General features: G+C 45.1%; 1 protein-coding gene across 1 annotated transcript; it reads right to left on the minus strand.

Moving 5' to 3' along the window:
• Nucleotides 1-737: 737 nt before the first annotated feature.
• Nucleotides 738-13,452, minus strand: LOC118782097 (glial fibrillary acidic protein-like). The gene is made up of 9 exons (XM_036535355.1): nucleotides 12,971-13,452; nucleotides 9,331-9,391; nucleotides 9,020-9,115; nucleotides 8,702-8,863; nucleotides 8,011-8,136; nucleotides 7,350-7,570; nucleotides 6,678-6,721; nucleotides 4,908-4,993; nucleotides 738-3,129 (listed from the first exon to the last, which is right to left on the minus strand). The coding sequence occupies exons 1-9, from the start codon at nucleotides 13,450-13,452 to the stop codon at nucleotides 3,088-3,090; spliced, it is 1,320 nt and encodes a 439-aa protein (XP_036391248.1). The 3' UTR covers nucleotides 738-3,087.
• Between the last annotated feature and the right edge of the window lie 5,203 nt (nucleotides 13,453-18,655).

Raw genomic sequence — 18,655 nt, forward strand, 5'->3', positions numbered from 1 at the left:
TGGGGGGGGCTGGTCAACACCTGGCCCTCCTCTTACTTTCATGTGAAAAAACTACCCCGTCTAGTCAGGATATTGTTTCTAGCCATTTTAAAGCCTCATGAATTACCCACGGGTGTAACACAAACTCTATACCATTATTATCAGTAATATTTACATTATAAATAAAAACAAATAACTAAAGCAAGATGGCTGTATTTAGCCACAAACCTTGGTGGAAAATGTCTGTATAAGCTTTCAAGATGTATGGTTTCTATGGCAACTTATCATGGATTGGCACTTACACCAGGACACTGCTGGCACCTCTGGGGATGATTTAAGCAGGATATTTACAGTCAGATGGAAATAGAAATGCCTCTGGCCTGGGCAGAGTTATGCCTCATTCAGTGTATTGCATTTTACGCACTCCATCTATTGGTGGAGTTTTGAATGGCTGTGGTCATCTTAGAAATGATGGATGGTCCATTAAAATTCAAAAAGGAAGTTGTGAATGGGTTTCATTCCTCTACTTTTGGGGGCAAGACACAGAAACAGGTATTAAAACATTTATTTCAGTATAAATGTACATGTTACCAGCAAACACTTATAGTAGTTTTAGTTGACAGTCTGTGTTACTGAAATAACAGACTCTCTCTATACTTCAGATTAAATGCTCTGTCTCTGAATGCTTGAACTGGAATTTCCATCATTGGAACTCATGAGCTGAATGGAGACAGAGACTCCTTAGTCTGACATGGCAGGACTGTGACACTCAGTGACATCATTCAAAGTGTATTGGATTTTAAGAATATTTTCAGGTTTTTTGAATGATCACTGATGGTTGTCTGAAAACATCTGACAAGTCAATGCAGATGTGTTTCAGATTCCCATTGCTCAGACTTGAGGATGGAATACAGCACCTATACAACACCTATGCATCCATTTCACATGTTCACTCTGCTAGCTCTGTGTCTCACTTAAATAAGCTGTGACACAGTACAAGTGTCAACTGTATCAGGTATAGCTGGTGCAAATGAAGAAAGACACATTTTGGATTATAAGCATAATAAATATTAATCACATTGCAAGTGTTTTTATTGCTTTTAATTGGTTACAATGTAGTCACAGCTAAGGTCAAGAATGCTACAATGGTTTATTTGTTATTGCTTAAAAATAATTCAGAGGAGATGAGTTTTGCTTTGCTAGAAGATACAGGTGTCTACTATGGCTAAGTGATGGGCAAAGCCACTGATTCTGAATGCTGTGACTGACAGCAAAGGCAAGAGGGAAGGACATGCTGAGAGGACTGACGTATAGGGAATGCGAGGGGGTGTCCTCAGAATGTGTAGCGGTGATTAGCTAAACAAGTACAGGTTCAGTGAGTCCCACCTCATTGAATCAATGAAGAGTCCCTAAATGAGTGCCTGGGCCTCAGTTTTACCTCTCTCTGTGGAGAGGGCTGGACGTTTGTAGCATCCATATAATCTACAACAACTGCTGTCACTCTCCACAGTGGGAGGGTAACCTGCTATAGGATGACACTCTACCACACCCCCTATGGGCTGATACGCTATCTAGGGACACACAGTGCGATTAGGACAGGTCTGTGTTGTGCTGATCAGACAGTGCTTTCAATCAGACCGCTCTAGACTGAGAGACCCTTAATGGCGTCCTGATCACCAGCTCAGAACCGGACCCAGCCTGAACCTAGGTAGGAGTGTAAACCTATTGAAAATTATCTTGAAAGATCATCTGGTATTCACAGCTGAAAGCATGGCATGGTCTTGGAGAGCTGCAGTGTGTGCAGTGAGAACCACAGGTCCTGATACACCCTTGCAGAAGGGTCAGTCTCTTCTGACCACCTCTACTTACCCTCCCAGGGAATCCTTCTCTCCCAAGAGTCTGGTCACCTCGGGAACTTCCTCTCCCGCATTTTCCTCAGCTTTAGGAACACCCTTGTCTATGCCAGGGCATGTGTCAGTGGGGCTTGCCTGCTGCACTCTCTCTCCCTGACATCAGCAAATCTGGAAAGGGGTGTGTATCCGTGTCGGGGCAGGGCGGGCTACCCTTACAATTTGAGTCATGTTAGTCACCCCCCTCACTCCGTAATTCCCTCCCTCCCACGCCGGGCTCCTGAACTGTCACTGTCTATGTGTTAATAGCAGGAATTTACTGCACTCCAGGAGACAAACAGCTCCACCCTCTCGAGCAAACTCTTCCCACAGAGGAGGACACAGCAGTGAGGGGAGAAATGGAATGACCTGGACAGGGTCTCGGGGGGGGGGATCCATGACAGAGGGAGAGAAGGCTGAGCAATGACAGCTGAGTTTTAGGGAAGGAGAGACAGACGTGGAGGAGGTGAGGATACGGGGTGAGGACAAGCTTGGTTACGGGGAGAGACAGCAGAACAGATAGGGGTGAACTGTGAGGGAGTAACTCGTGACTAAAACCTAACTTAAACCTACTGACAAACACATACGATTTACAGCACCTAACACATGCCTTGGTCCACGTCTGAGATCCGTTTGGGCTCCAGCCCCCATGGACGTCCCCCTGCTTCACATGTATACAGATCCCATTACATTTGCCTGCTCCCTTCCATGGGCCCAACACAAACCATCCATCGCCGTTTGTCTCACTCGCTACCTTCAGACTGGGGCAGCCGCGCCAGCAGATATCCTCGCCTAATTATGCTGCCCCTCAGGATCCAAGTCTCACTGCACTCTGCGCCCCACAATCTTCCCCATTGGTGCTGGGGGTGTTTTGGGAAAATTCAGTTCAGGTAAAAATGAAACAAAACATGGCATCCTTTACAAAGATATTAACCCTCCATTGTTCATACTAAGAGTTTATTTTACTTAAATTTGTCATATGTATATTTGTATGTGTGTGTGTGTGTGTGTGTGTTTGTTAAAGAGGCTACTTTGATGAGGGTAGGTGTGCTTCCTGTGGAGATGACATGGGTGTTATGGGACAAGACAGGGTAGAGAAGAGGGATTGGGAGGGCAGGAGGGTAGGTGGGAAGGAGGTGTCAGCGAAGGTCACAGCAATCTAATGTTATGTTGAAGCAACTGAGGGTCAGCCATTGCTAACACCGTCTGTCCAAAGCAGTTAGGGCATGTCCTTCCTCTCTGCCGTGGACTCCTTAATTATCTGAAACACATGCAGAAAATGGCAGTGGTTAATGGTCACAGTGCGTAACAGAGGTGCGTGTGTGTGTGTGTGTGCGTGCGTGTGTGTGTGCGTGTGAGATGTGTGAGCACAGGTGAAGCCTCCTCGGCTATACATGCAGGAGATTATATCACCATGTTTTTGTCCCTTACAGTATTTACCTTGTAGCTATACAGAAAAAAACAGGTTCATTCTGGCTGCTGATACACGATTGGTTTATGTGACTGTGTCAGATGTATAAATGTAATGTCAGCGTATCTGACACCCAAAATCAACATGTCATTTATCATTACAATAACATGGTTTTAATTAAATATAAATGTAATATAAATGTGCCATCCACACAATTGTAGCAGATTGTGAAAAAAATACTTTCCTCTGTATATGCCTACCCCTCCCTAGAGAGGACTGGGAGAGCTCAGTTCAGAACTGCAAACAGCCCAGGACATGTATAGTCAAATTTCCAGCAGAGTTTGGTTTTGTTATACAGCTGTAAGACAAACTGTCTGCAGACCCCATGTGTGGTGCATACAAGTTGCCACTATGTTTTAACCACAACTGCCTGCAAAAACAGTGCGTCTTCAATTTAGATCAAATTGTACCCTCTGGTGGAAGAATTGGAACATTGCGGGTACTTTCCCTTACACCAGTGTTTCTCAACCCTCTCCTGGAGGGCCCCCTGCCCTGCATGTTTTAGATCTCTCCCTGCTCCAGCACAGCTGATTGAAATGATCAACTTGTTATGAACTCCTGAAGCTGCTTAATAACCAACTGATCATTTGAATCAGCTGTGTTGAAGCAGGGAGAGATCTAAAACATGCAGGGCAGGGGGCCCTCCAGGAGAGGGTTGAGAAACACTGCTTTACACAGAGATGTTGCAAATTGTATTTAAAATAATAAAACACTACTATATATTCAATGAATTGGAAGAATACCATAGTTGTGAATACCATGAGATGTATTATGAGGGTCATTCCATGCCAACTCACCCTGAATTCAGAACTTTTCCCAGTTCATGTCATGGATTTTCTTGAAAGAATTCATGTAAAAACTTCTATTAAATTCATGGGACCCTGCAAAATCCTATAGCCCTACTCCAAGTACTTTTTTAGTTATGAATTTTTGAAGTTTGGCCCTCGGAGCTAAATTTCATCATTTTTGCGATTCTTTGTATGTGTATCATAAGCCTCGTCATTTACTTGTTTTTCATTGGATTGGGTTGAAATTTGTATTGAACATCCAAGAAACCCTAAGGATAATTTGCAACATGTATTCATGTAAATAGTTGTGCTGAATGTTTTACAGTAATCAAATTAATAAAAATAAATATTTTTTTTACCCAAACGAAGAATCTTCAATTTTCAAAAATTAATATCTCCACTAGTTCTTGGAATCAAACCAAATCTCCACTTTCTTGCAACCAAATTTTGATTCTGTGTAGTATTCTGCATAAAAAATTGAGTGCCACAGGTCTTGCTAAATATAGCTTTGGAGCTGAAAAACCCACTTTTTAAGATATTTTGACTATATTTTCCCAAGAAGGATTATTTTAATTTCCTTGAAACTTTTTTTATGGCAAAGTGTTAATATTCATTGCAGATATACAAAAAAAATTTAAAGATGTTATGTCACTCTATATAATAATTTTTTGAAAATAGCAAATTTTTCATGTGTGATATTACATTCAGTGGTTGTAGTCATTGATGTTACTGCACCACTGGATGGGGGACACTTGAGCACATGCTCCTCTGCTAACATACCTCTCCATCTCTGGTCTCCACGGTTCGCACCAGAATGCTCCTCTTGACCAGGGCGTCAGGGGAGAGCTTGTTGTCCAGACTGGACTCTGGGACAGAGAGGTTGCAGAGAGATTTAGTGAGGCCTGCCACACCTTGTGAGTCCTCTGCCCTCTCCTTTGTGAGGGCCAGCTGAGTGCATGTTCAGGGGCACAGCATTCCCCTTCAAAAATGCCCTGAACACTGACATTTTTTTTCAGGGACTGTGGATGTCATTTTAAAACATGTTGGATACTATCACCTCAAACACATGTTTTGATCTGATGATGATAAACAGTTTTCAACATCTGATTAACTAATAAGTAAGAGTAACAGCAGAGATGGCAGAATAAGTCAGAACTGCATGGTGATTTATTGAAGTCTGTTTTTCTTGACAATGAACATTTGTGGCTGCCTCATATTGAATGTAGGTTTCCTTTGCAAAAAAAGCTGTGTGAATATGCATTTTAAGATAATTAGAGTATAGAGTATATAAATACACATTCATTAACATATTTACATATTCATTGATGCTACAAGCTATTTATGTTCTGTTTGTATTGGATTGTACAACCTATCACTACATTACCATGCACATGTTTTTTTCATGCCAAATTAACCAGTGAAAGGGCAACATGCAAACATGGCCTGAATGCAGAATATTAGAATGAGCGAGTGAAGCACTGAAGGCTGCCTTTCTCATTCAAGATTAAGAAGGCTGATGTCTAGCCTCTGCTTTTCCACTTAAATAAACGAAACCAGCAGTCCCATTGGGGGATGCCTGTATACGAGACGTGAAAGCAGCAAATGAGAGCCATTGAAAATGAAAGTCATTTCTTGACAAAACAGTAATCAGTTGAGTGCGTGGGAGTTGAAGTACTGGAGTTGTCAAGCAGCAAAAATGATACTTACCAAAGAAAATGTACTGTATTCTAAATTAATCACAAATAGAAAATACATTTCGAGTTTATCTGGCAAATGTACCCATCAAACAGGGCCCAGCTGAGTAGCATAATTAGCTGTAAATCACATGGCTTTCTAACATTGTTGAAACCCGAGGTAGGAGAGGAGAGTTGAGCGGAAAATCATTTCCTGGCAGGGCCACACTCAAGCACACTTTATTTAATTCTCATTTGAACCAGTTCAACAAATGCACCCTGGTCCGAGACTGATATTTTGGGATAGCAAAAAAACATGCAGGGACTGCAACCCTCCAAGAGCAGGATTGTGTCAGCCTGATTTAGGAAAGCGGCTTCTAACAAAATGTAGGTGAAAAAAGATGGTGCAGAATAAACACTCACATTCTAATACCTTTTATACTCCTTATCAAAACTCAAGTGAGAAGGAATCCACTTAATTGGTGCAAACTGTGTCTTTGGCACAGAGGACATTGATGCAGTAGGGTGTAGGGTGTAGGATGTAGGAAGAGGTTTCAGTTAATGCCTTTAATTTTTAGGTGGTCTGATACAAGTTTTTGTGGGTACCACTCAATGCTACATTTTGTTTTGTGCTAACACTTATGTTATTTTGACTGAATTGAATGCCAAAAGTCAAGTGCATATATATATAACATTCATTCTTAAGGTCAAAAAGAACTTAACATCATTTATATACTTTAATGAGTATGCCATGAAGTTGTTCATCAATTTGCAGGAAGGAGCAAATGGTAGTTTGAAAAGTAGAGGCAGTGCATTGATACATTTGTGCCCCCTGGTGGAGAAGATGTGTAGGAAGATGTGAAAATGTGTGTCTCACCTCTGACCTGGAGATTGGAGAAGCTCTGTACCGGGACAGTGATCCTGGTGAGGAAACAACCTGAGTTCAGTCATGTGACAGATACCCCATCATCCCCTGCCTTCATGTCACACCATGATCTGTCTGACCTCTCCACTCCCCCTATATTAATAGCAATACATTGTAGCAATGTACTACTGGTGGTTACAAAGCACTTGTCAGAGACCTATCTTACCTCCTCTCTCTCTCGCTCTCTCTCAGCATGTGTCCCATTTATTCTTCTCATCCTTCCTTTCTCATAGCCTCTCACCATCTCTGTTTCCATTCAATCATGTCTTCTCTTTCACTGCCTCTCTTCTCATCTCCCTCTTCGTCTCCTCATCCCCCATTCCATCTCTTCAGTGTTTCCACTTTCTCTCTTCCTCGGCCTGTCTGCCCTCTCTCTCCTGTCCTTCTCTTGTTTCCCACAATTCTCCCGGTGAATGAACTCCTCCTAATGAACTCCCTCAGCAGCCTCCTGCAGGTAATGAGCTGTGTTTGCAGTCCCTTCTTACTCCCCTGTTCTATCATTTCCATCTCCCTCTCTCTCCTCTCTTTTACTACACCCAATTCTCTCCCCCCCCCCCACACCTTATATCTCTCCTACCCTCCTTGCCCTCTCCACTTTCCCTCCCTCTCCTCTCCTCTCCTCACCGGCTTTCCTCTCCCTCCAGCAGCTTGCGATAGGTGGCAATCTCGATGTCGAGGGCCAGCTTGACGTTGAGCAGGTCCTGGTACTCCTGCAGGTGGCGGGCCATCTCTTCCTTCAGGGCCTGGATCTCCTCCTCCAGACGGGCCATGTTGTCATGGTAGCTGGCTGTCTCCATGGCGAAACGATCTTCCATCTCATGCAGCTGCCGCTCCAGAGACTCATTCTGCTCAAGAAGAAAAGAGAGAGGGAGAGAAGGATAGAGAAAGACAGAGAGGAGAGGGAGTGGTATAGAGAGAGGAGCAAAAGAGAAATAGTGTGACAGAGACAGGGAACGGAGGACATGAGAGAGGAGAGAAAGAGAGTCAATGGCAGACAGAGAATGATAGAGGAATCATTTTCGGATGACTGCAATCATATTCTCTATCACTCTGTCCTTAATTCCCATCCAAATGAAAGTTTGGTCCAGGGTGGAGGTCCAGGACACCAGTTGTGATGTTTTGGAAATTTATATTAACATGTAGCAAACACTTTGATCATCCCTCATCCTGTGATTTAAGAGATACTAATAGTACCCACTCTAACTGTGGCAGGACCATGGAAGAGTTTACCTCTTGCATTACAAAATTACTGACCACTTAATTGAAAAACTTAAAGCTGACTCACAGTTCCACGGAGTGCTTCCAGGTCACAGGTCAGAACCTGAATCTGCCTGCGATATTCATTGGCCTCCTGCTTTGCCTGTCGCAGAGCTTCTCCATTACGATTGGCTGCATCGGTCAAATCTGCAAACTAGTCAGTGCAATACATTTTCTCAATATAGTACTGTCATCATCTCTCTTCTGTCACAAAACAGACAAGTAAAGAACAACAATGAGAATAATGAGTGGCCAGTTTTTTCGTAGATAAAAAGGGTAAATTGTATTGAGAATGGCATCTGAATGTCTATTGAAGTTTTATCGCAATTGTTTTTGCCACTGATCTGACCAGGCGCTCTAAATTGGCTGTTCGGAAACAGCAAGAGGGCTAGAAACAAGGGCTACATCCTCTTATCGTCCTGTAGACTTTCTACTGTAGAGAGGTTGAGGGAAGGAATAGGCAGAAAGAGAGAGGGCATAGGAGATCTGAGAGAGGGGGGGTGTATACTTAAGCTCAACAGTGTTGTGGGTGCTCAAAATGAGTTGACAGCATAGCTCATTTGCAGGTTTTGAGGAAAGATAGTCATTGAATGAAGCACATACTGAGAGGACTGGTGATATGTGAGAGCAGGAGCATTGTCAAAGTGCAGCAGTAAACCTGGAAACCACAGATCACCGAGTGAGGCATAGAGGTGATGTCGGAGAGTGAGGAGTCTGACCTTAGAGCGGTACAGCTCTTCGGTCTCCTGTATGTTGGATGCAGCCATGGCCTCGTACTGGGTGCGGATGTCCTTGAGCGCCGCCGTCAAGTCCGGTTTGGAAACGTCGACGTCCACATGCACCTGCTGTGCCATCAGCTGCTCCTGCAGCTCATGCAGCTCCTGGGATGGACAAAACACGGGGCTGTGACCACCCTCCCTGATTTCACTCGCCGTGTCAAAAGAATCACGTTCTGCCCTGCAATCTACGCGGTCTGGGTTTTGGAAATGGAAAAGGCAACTCGCGCCCTGCCGGGTTGCCACGGAGATCGTTCTCACCTCCTCGTGAATCTTCTTCAGGAAGTTGATCTCATCCTGCAGGCTATCGATCTTCCTCTCCAGCTGGACGCGGTTCATCGCTGCCTCGTCCACGTCCTTCAGAGGCAAGGAGAGAGAAGGAAGAAGAAGTGGACAAGGGTAAATGAGGGAGACAGAGTGATAGAGGGAGAGGTTAAGGAGGCGTGCATATCGGGAGAAGGAAAGAGACAGAGGAAAGAGCTTGTCAGCATCTTTTACCCTCAAACCTTAAATATACTACCCTCACTTCCTTCTGCAGGAAGGTGAGGAGGCGTCTGCGTGTAAACACTCACCTGTCGGAAGGTGCTGAGGTTGTTCTCTGCCTCCAGCCGCAGATTGATCTCATCCTGCAGTCTGAGAGTAAGAGAAAACCACACACTGTGTGAGGAAGTGAATCCCCTCTATTTAGAGGAGAGCCTGGAAGGAGAGTGCAGAAGAAAATGTGATTAAGCTCCTCGTGACCTCTCTCAAAACAATCAGCTATTATTTCAGTAGTATTACACTTTTTTACTGTCCTGTTGCTCCATAACGGAATAACTCTCAAATGCAAAATACAGATGCATGCACATGCGCACACACACAGTTTTACATCTCTCCACACTCACACACATACACGTTCCTCTGGTCTGCAGCTGCTGTAGCTTTCCCTCTTACCCGCAGCCTTCAGCCAGCCTGTTACCACTCACAGTTGCCGATGTAACTGTTGGAGGCCTCTCCACCCTCTGACTCAGGCCAGCACACACTCAGTCACTCTGCCTCCTCTCTCACAATGGCTCATTCTGTGAGCTAAGTTGACTAAGTTGCCCCCAGATCAGCCCCCACCAGCGCCATCTCTGAGGGCCCCCGCAAAGAGGGAATGATGGAGGGAGTGAGGAAAAGTGGGGAGGAGGAAAGTGTCAAGTCCACAAGCGTGAACCAGAGGTCAGGATGGGGTGGGGTGCTGATTTAATGTAACAGGTGAAATGTGCCCTTCATATTCATTTGTCCATAAATTAATTCATACAGTAAACATGGAAGGCCCTTTATACAGTGCGTAGGGATGGTAATGTTTATATGAGAATACCCTGCTTGAATGGCATGATCAGAGAGAGCAGCAGACAATATGGTAGGGAGAGAGCCTGTCTATTAGCATTAGCTATTTACACAAATACAATGAGCTGGGCAGCACTGAGCCTTTCCTTTGAGTAAGGGTCATGCAGAACAGACACTCCTCATCTTCCAGGGCAAAGGCTGCCACTGTAACCATGGAAAATGCTGGAATACCAGTGACCATAACTGAAGGAGTATTGCCCAGAATTTCACAAGGAAGGAATTTCAAAGAATTTCACACACAGGGAGATGTGTGAACGTGTTGTTCACATCAGATATGCTTTAAACTACTGTAATGCGTGATGTTTTTGGCCCCCTATCCTCAGACTGACAGGACAGAGATCTCTGATTTCAAAAGGTGGGTACCAGAATGTAGAAAAATGCTGGTTGCATGGGTGCCGTTACAGTTTCTCAGCCTCCCCCCAGAAGGTCAGTAAGAAAGCAGGCCGGAGGAAACAAACAGGGGCCAGACTGACACGGGGTGAATGGGCTCTTTGTTTGTGTCAGCACTGTGAAACAGCTTTTGCAGGATGCTCTAAAGCTGTCCTGGCACATGATACTGACCAACTTAATTTTCACATCCAACAAGCCGTCTGCTATGGATCCGACTCAGTAGCACAGACACTTTGCAGGAGACACAAGAACTCACAGCACGGTCTAATCACGCCATGTTTTTGCTCCTTGCGGTGTGCTGGGTAACTGCTTCGTCATTCTTCTTTTCTTAAAGACAACATGAGCTGTCCCCAACTCCCCACATGCACTTTCTCCGCAGGACGGCAGGGTCGTCATGCTCGTGCCACACTGGCCTATAGAAGGTTAAAGAGGCTGCCCAAGACTTAGTGCCTGTTAACCCCAAAACAAGACAATCAGAGAAAACTGATTAGATAACAACCAAAACTTGCATGCTGTATTGCGAGTCTCCAGGTTTGAGTCCACTCTAAAAAAACAAAAAACAAAAAAAAAAAAACCTGGTCAACAAACTTCAACGGCCTCGATCAACACTCACAATGCCTGTGCCAGCAGAGCAGCTCCCACAGACAGCGCTGTGCCCGGGACCTCTCTCCCACCGTCACAGCTCACACCCAGCACAGCCAGAGTCTGCTGAACCCACCAGCTGCCCTGACAAAGGCTCAGCCCCTCCATTGTGCTGTGAATCATTCACACGCCATCTGCCTGAATAATTTTCCATTTCAGCCACAGGTGGGGATGAGTTTTTTCCACAGACAAGATGCTAAAATCATCCCTGAGGCATATATGCATATATATGAGGCATTTAAAGCCACAGGGCACACCGCTTTCTCCATTAATTCCCCCAAAACTGTGAATGTGTAAAATGTTTTATTGTAACATGATAGAGGGGAAAGATCACAGCTAGAATGTTTTTTTCTTATAATCTATGGATGTTTATGGGTTTCAGTGATTAATAAAAAAGGCACAACTTACGAACAACAGCTGAACTTTTGAACTGAGTGGTTTTACGTGTACAAAGTGCATCCAATGCCATTCTAGCCTACGTAGACCTGCTAACAATTAGTTAATGTACTGTAACATTACAGTACATTAGTAATGTACTGTAATGTTGCTACTGTTGTGCAGGATTCTTCAAGCTTATGATTACAAACATTACAAACAATCTTTTAGTGTTACAATGCAACATGTTTGCATGTAGGCAAAAGTTAGTTCAATTCAAGTTTTAATGTTTCCAGTAAAACTGCCAAGCCTCAACTGTGACACTAAAACACTACAGTACACACACAGGCACAGGCACATGTAACATATTCCACAAAAAAAAAAAAAAAAACTTACTAGGGTGACCACAGACATACAGCAGTATTCTTGGCTCTCCCTGGAGGAGTATCCAGAGTTCTACAGCCCAGTTCAGGCCAGCCCTCCTTGTCCTTCTGAAGACACTACTGCAGGCATCACTTTCGGCCTTTTTAAGATTAGCTGGAACTGAGCCACATTAGGGACAGATTTAACTGCAACCCAGCACCAGCATCGTAGTATTGTCATTTTAGGGTTTTTTTTTGAGGGATGTTTTTTAAAAGGAAAAAGTCTGTAACTACAAATCAGTGCTTGTGATTTAAAGGTGGGCGTTGATATTCATTGACATTTCGTCATGGTTCTGTCCAATCCAGTCTAATCATAAAGCCACATACTCACAACTGATCATACGGCAAGAAAACAAAAACTTGCCTTCTCCAGGCACTGATGACGTCGCCAGAATAAAAACATGGCCAGAATAAAAACATGACCGCTGAATATTCAACACTGAACCGGGGTTACAGGCTTTTTCTTTCTTGCAGTATGAAAACAAGTACTGCTTAAGTTGGTTGGTGCCATTGTTGATTAATGGTGGGTTCTGGTCTGGAGATTGGCTGGCTCTTCCTGATTGGCTCCTTGTCTGTGCACCCTGTGTGTGATGTTATGAATGGCCAGTACACAGTGTGCCTACACAGCACAGACAAACTTCCCCTCGTCAGCCCCTGTCGCATACTCCGCAACACTCCACAATACAGCTGCAGGAAATAATCATTTTACATTCTCTGAATGAATTACCAAGAGAACAAAATAATAATGCTGCTCAAACATTACTTGAATCAGTTACAATTGCTACTGCCGATTAAAGCTTTGGGCAAGTACAGTATCCCCAGTTAATTGTGTGAGCTTTGTTTATTAATAAGAAGTGGAAGTTCCTATCCGATTCATATGGTACAATGCACAAGCAACACAGACCTCAAGCTCCTGTTAAAGATGCAGAGGACCCAAGCGCTACATACGCACACAAGCACACGTGTCAACATGTACACGCACACTCTCAGCCCCTCACACACATCTGCTTACTTTTGCTTGAGCATGGCCAGGTCGGCGGCCAGGTTGTCCCTCTCTATCTCCAGGCGGGCCTTGCCTGCGCTGAGCCCGTCCACCTGTCTGCGCAGCTCACGCAGCTCCTCCTGGTAGATGTCCCCCAGGCGTGTGGGCTCCTTGCCCCGCAGCTGGTTCAGCTCGGCCACCAGCACCTTGTTCTGCTGCTCCAGGAAGCGCACCTTCTCGATGTAGCTGGCGAAGCGGTCGTTCAGCCCCATCATCTCCACCTTCTCGTTGGTGCGAGTCTCGCGGTACTGCGCCTTCAGCAGCGAGTCGGCCGAGAAGTCCAGCCGGTCGGCGGTCCCAGCGCCCAGGAGGAACGCCCCGCCAGAGAGGCGCGAGGCCCGGGGGCTGCTGTGGACGGAGTAGCGGCTGGAGGACAGGCTGGTGCGCCCCCCACCAGCCCCCGTCCCCCCAAAGCGCTTCCTGTAGGACGACAGCACTCTCTGGCCCTCCATGCTCAGTCACAAGGGTGGATGGGATGCACCAAGTGCTTTTATAAGGAGAGACCACCCCTGAGCCCGGGCCAGCCATGGGGAAGGGAAGGGGAGGGAGAGGGTGGAAGTGGGGGACTCCAATCCTGTGTGCCAGGGATTGTTTGTGCTCGTCCACTCAGCTTCAAACGTCTACTGGCTAGGATCCTGTGTGACCGTGTTCCACCATTCACTCACACACATACACACGCACACGCACACACACACACAGACAGAAAGAGAAGAAAAGCAGGGGAAAGACAAATAGACAAATAAAAGCAGTTAGCGTGAGCTCTGTCGGCTAGACAGTAGAAGCAAGTCTCACAGAGCTCGGTGTGTTTGTGCTGCATTCGCACTACGAGTCCTAAATATCACATTAAGCTGTGTGATGTACAACATATCTCAAACTGGAATCCTGACATGCTCTATAAATTAATTCACCGTATACCTCAGATTCCCTCATTCAGAATTATATCATGAAGTGTGTGATGATGTAACAGAGCAAATCTGTATTTATGTAATCTGTAAAATTAAGTAAACAATTAACTGAATTAAAATAACTGAATAGTAGAAAGTGATTTAATTATGTTTGTTGCTTATCTCCATGATACTCACTGATGTACATATTGGATGACCATTACAAATGAGCATGCAGTGATGGTGCAATGCTGTAAATGTACAAATAGAAACAAAACATAACACTGCAAAAAGGTATTACAAGACTTATTCATGCAATTTGTTTTCAATATTTAACTAATCTATCCGCTTCTACTGAATGCTTCACATTCTGTATTGTTGAAATTATTTTAGGTGAATAGCCACCGATATTTCGACTGAAGAACTTGAACTGTTGTCCCCCACAGCACTAAGCAGCACCTCGACTTAAAGGCTCTTGGCCGCAGCGGTATGCTCTCAATCACAATGTGCCACCGGAGCAAAGCTACTGATTCGCACAAAATTACGTCATTGACAACCTACAGCTGGATGCCTACATGGCATGTACACCCATTCAACCACTGATGAATCAGATGCAGGAGTGCCTTCCAAGTGTCGCAGTCTGTCAGCCGAACAAAGGCACAGAGAGGACAAAGCAATCGCAGTTATGCAAGGCTCCATCCCTACTTTGCCAGGATGTCAGTGGGCGCCATTTTATTATCAGCAAAACCTAAATTTGGCTTTAGATCAAGAAGGGTGGCTGCAGTAAATACTCATGTCAAGGTCTTTATTGTTGATCCTTGTTGATATGGTCATATGTTTTGAGCTAATCTCCACTCACCCTGAATTTATGCCTCCTTCACAAAAGTCAAAATTTGGAAATTTTGCTAAGAATAATGAAGTTATAATAAAAACAAAACACCTCCCTTTCCCTCCATGGCATGAGTGGACTCTGCAGGCAGATCCCAGAACAGCTAAAATGCTCATGACAACCAAGTCAGCCTGATCCCAACCAACTCATATAAAGCACTTTGGCTCAATTTTCAACAAGGGACTCAAATTCATTGTAAAAATATGATTTTTCACAAATATGATTAATCCACAACCCTCTAGTCACCAGTTCATGAGTGTACTGCATTGACCACTGCATCATCATCACAGCAACATGAAAAAGGATAATCATAAATTCATGGGCACACAGGGACCCTATATGCACTAGTGTTTGTTTTCCAGTCTTGGACATCACTGTGTGCCCCTGTCTGAGAGGACTGTAGGCCCCATGTGACCTGTCCTCCTCACTGAATGCTTCCAGTCCAAGCTTTGGTAACCCTCCATGTTCACACCTCCCTGGCCCTAGTCTCCTCTTCACTCGTGTCCACTCACTGCCCCTGGCATCCTGACAAGCAGCCGAACCCATGCCTTCCAACCAATGAGGGGCTCTTTGTGCGTGTGGCCAATCCCCCCTCCGAGTCTGAATGTGAATCTGGCTGACTGGGAGATGGTAAATAAGACCTTTTACTTTGTGCTTTGTGTTTTTGTTAAACATTATGTGTGTGTGAGGTGGGGAGAGAGGCAGAGAAAAGCAAAGAGACTGAAATCCCTCGTTCCTGTTAATTGACATTAAATCAGTAGGACTACAGAGTTGTTTGCTTTTTTTAGAGCCCCAGGGATTAACGGTATGGTCTCATCATTATTGGGACACAAATTCTGCCACCCCCCCTGGATTTTTGGGGGCACTACAGCGGTTGCCTCAGATCTGGTCTCTGCGGCGATTGCTTCCGGAGGGGAAGCATTTGGGAATGGGGGTGCCTGACGGACGCTAAGCAAGGGGGGGGGGACGGGGCGCAGTTGTACTCATCTTACCCCGGGGCCCAGGCGGCAGGATGGCTTTTCTGTCTCTCTGATGGAGAGCCAAAACACCCTTCTCTGGCCTTCAAGTCAGTTGTAAAGAGTCTGGGAGGAGCATAAGAAAGGGATTCAGCACTGAGCAGAATTCTAATGCTGCTCCTTGGACTTATACTGTAGATTCAGTGACTCTGACAGCAAAGTTTGCTGTGAGTTCCTTTTGGCCTCTCTGCCCAGATTGCTGGAGGTCAGCTCTGACTCTTTGACCACTCTCCACCCTCAGATCCCTCTGTTTCTCTGCCATTACATCAAGGAAAGATAAAAGTGCAGAACTCTCAACTTGGTCGGACCATTTAAGAACCTCAGATAGGGCCTCAGCGAATGAGCACCCACATTATTCTGTCCCTCCACTTGTCAAAGTATGGAGCAAAGGCCACTAGGAGAAATGATCAACTATTATAAACTCATCGCCCTAGAGCAATTTGTAAGTCTGTTCTGAAACAGAGAGTAGCACACTCTAATCACGCAAGGACAACACACAGGAATGCTTCTGTCCCTTCAGTTTAACAAAGTCTCTATTGTACATGTACCTCTGTATGGGAAGGTAGACCGAAATCCAGGCCCTTCAACGCTGCTGAGGACATGGTGCGCTCACTTTTTGTTGTGTTGGGTTTTTCCCATCTGCGTGATAGAGGACCCGGGACTTAATCAGAGCAGACAGGCTGGCTGGGTGACTCACCAGTGCCTGGGCCGAAGTGAGCAATGAGGCTGTCCGGTAGCCTGTGAGTCAGCACTAATTGACAGACTCCGGCAGGACTGACACCACACTAACCAAGAGCCTCTGGGCACAGAACGTGTCAATGTGGGTCAGAGGCCTGGCTCCTGGGGTTGTTCTGACAAGCAAGACTCTCCAACTCCTCATACAAGCAAACTTATCTTGAAAATGCAAGGGATGTACTTGGTTTCACTGCCAAAAAATAAGTTCCCTTTGGAACTTGCAACCTAATTGATTCATCTTGTTAACTGTCTCACAGTACTGTGTGTCTGAGGGATGCAAGAAAAGCTGACATTTTTACAGCAGATGATTGTTTTGGACAGTCTGGCCCCAAATGCTTCCTCTTTGTTGGGAATAACAACAGCTGATATAGCTAACACTGACATAATACAGGGAAGAAAACCTTAACCTTACATAATCAGTCACAATACCAATGGTAAACCTCTGCCTGCAATCAATATCACTCAGCAAGTCCCTCTCCCCCACACTGCGACCAGGGTGTGCAATAGAAATGAACAAATGAAGCCCATAGCGGTTGACTGACTCAAAACAAAAGACAGAATTGGCAGTTCCAGGAACTGAACAGCCAAAAGACTGAAACTAGGGACCTGTGGTGGCCCAGGACAAATGAAGCCCCACCTCCCACACTGGAGATGATGTACTGAAGACTGCTGCTGGGATTCACAGCTGATTTATCGGAAATGCCCCCACAGCTCTGAGAGTGAGTTGCTGAACAAATCAGCTTTAATTAACCAGATGACGGTCTCATACAGGATATGGATGTCTGTGGGTCTCCCGTGCTCTCATGGGCTGTGATGAAAGTGGCAGACATAATCTGAAACAAAACATTTTAGTTCCTCTGCTACAGCACTGTTGGTGCGAGACATGACACAAGCCATATCAGGGGGGCTCCAGAGAGGCTCAGTCAGCAGGGCTGTCACCTTGAGTGCAGGCTGAGTCCTATGGCCTAGATTCCAAACCAGCTGTGTCATTTTCCAATAATGACCGGGAGCTCATGGGCAGAACAAATTGGCTTTGGGGGAGGCGGGGAGGATACGTTGGTCAGGAATTACCTACTCTCACTGCTTTCAGGCACCCCGCAATTCATCTGCCACATGCAAGATGCTAACAGCAGTGGAGCAGAGTGTATCCTCCAATGAGTGCACACTTGACATGTGCACAGTGGCACTTGGAGTGAGAAAAATAGACATAGGTTGCATGGAGGTGCATCAGTAGACTGCATTCATCTCGCTTCAGTGCTCCTGCATGGCTACAGAAGTTGTTGTTGTGAGAGGAACCTGATGTACATTTGGGCATTCCAAAACAGGGCTTCATAAAAGAGAAAAAGCATTCTTGGACTGTCTTCCAGCATTGTGTAGAATGAGAGAGAATGTGGGAAGAGGAGGAGTGACATCAAAAATCACATTTACATTTATTCATTTGGCAGATCTAACACACCACAGGGTTCACCTCAACTCCTTGTTGTGTGGGTCACTCTGCCATGACTAAAGCTAGTAAAATCAAAAGAGGGTGGGGGAACTTTTGCCTGCATCCCAGTAGACAAAGGGAGCTTTGTGTAATGGGATGAGGATGAAACAGGGTGGATGGGAGAGGGTGGGTACATCACCAGGAGGCTCCATCTTCCTGACGTTACCCTGGTCACGTGACCTGACTGACTGCAGCTCCTGTTACTTCTTTCAGCAACAGGCTCTGCATCATGATGACTTAACAGCACACTACTTCCTGCTTATATACAGGCCATCAAACATTCTATTCGAACCAAAAAAAATATCTTGATGTAGCTGCACATTACATCGCTACTCACCTCTTCTGTTACCTCTCTGGCAGTTCTGAGCAGAACTCTACAGATGTTCTGCATATTAAACAAACACAGATGATGGAATAAAGTATTTATTGACTAGTACCATCTTTCGGCACTTCTGAGGTTACATCAACAAGCTTTCTTGTTGAGACTTTCTTGCTGCTTTTTGTCTCACAGGCCAAAGCGTCCTCTCTCTCTGTGCTTTCCTCTCTGTCTTCCTATGAAGCACAAACAGCATAAAAAAGGAATCAAACAAGTTACTTCTCTTTTATTTCCTTGCACACAATAGCCTCTATTCATGGGGATGTTCT

This window comes from Megalops cyprinoides, chromosome 1 (assembly GCF_013368585.1).
Source record: "Megalops cyprinoides isolate fMegCyp1 chromosome 1, fMegCyp1.pri, whole genome shotgun sequence".
NCBI classification, from domain to species: Eukaryota; Metazoa; Chordata; class Actinopteri; order Elopiformes; family Megalopidae; genus Megalops; species Megalops cyprinoides.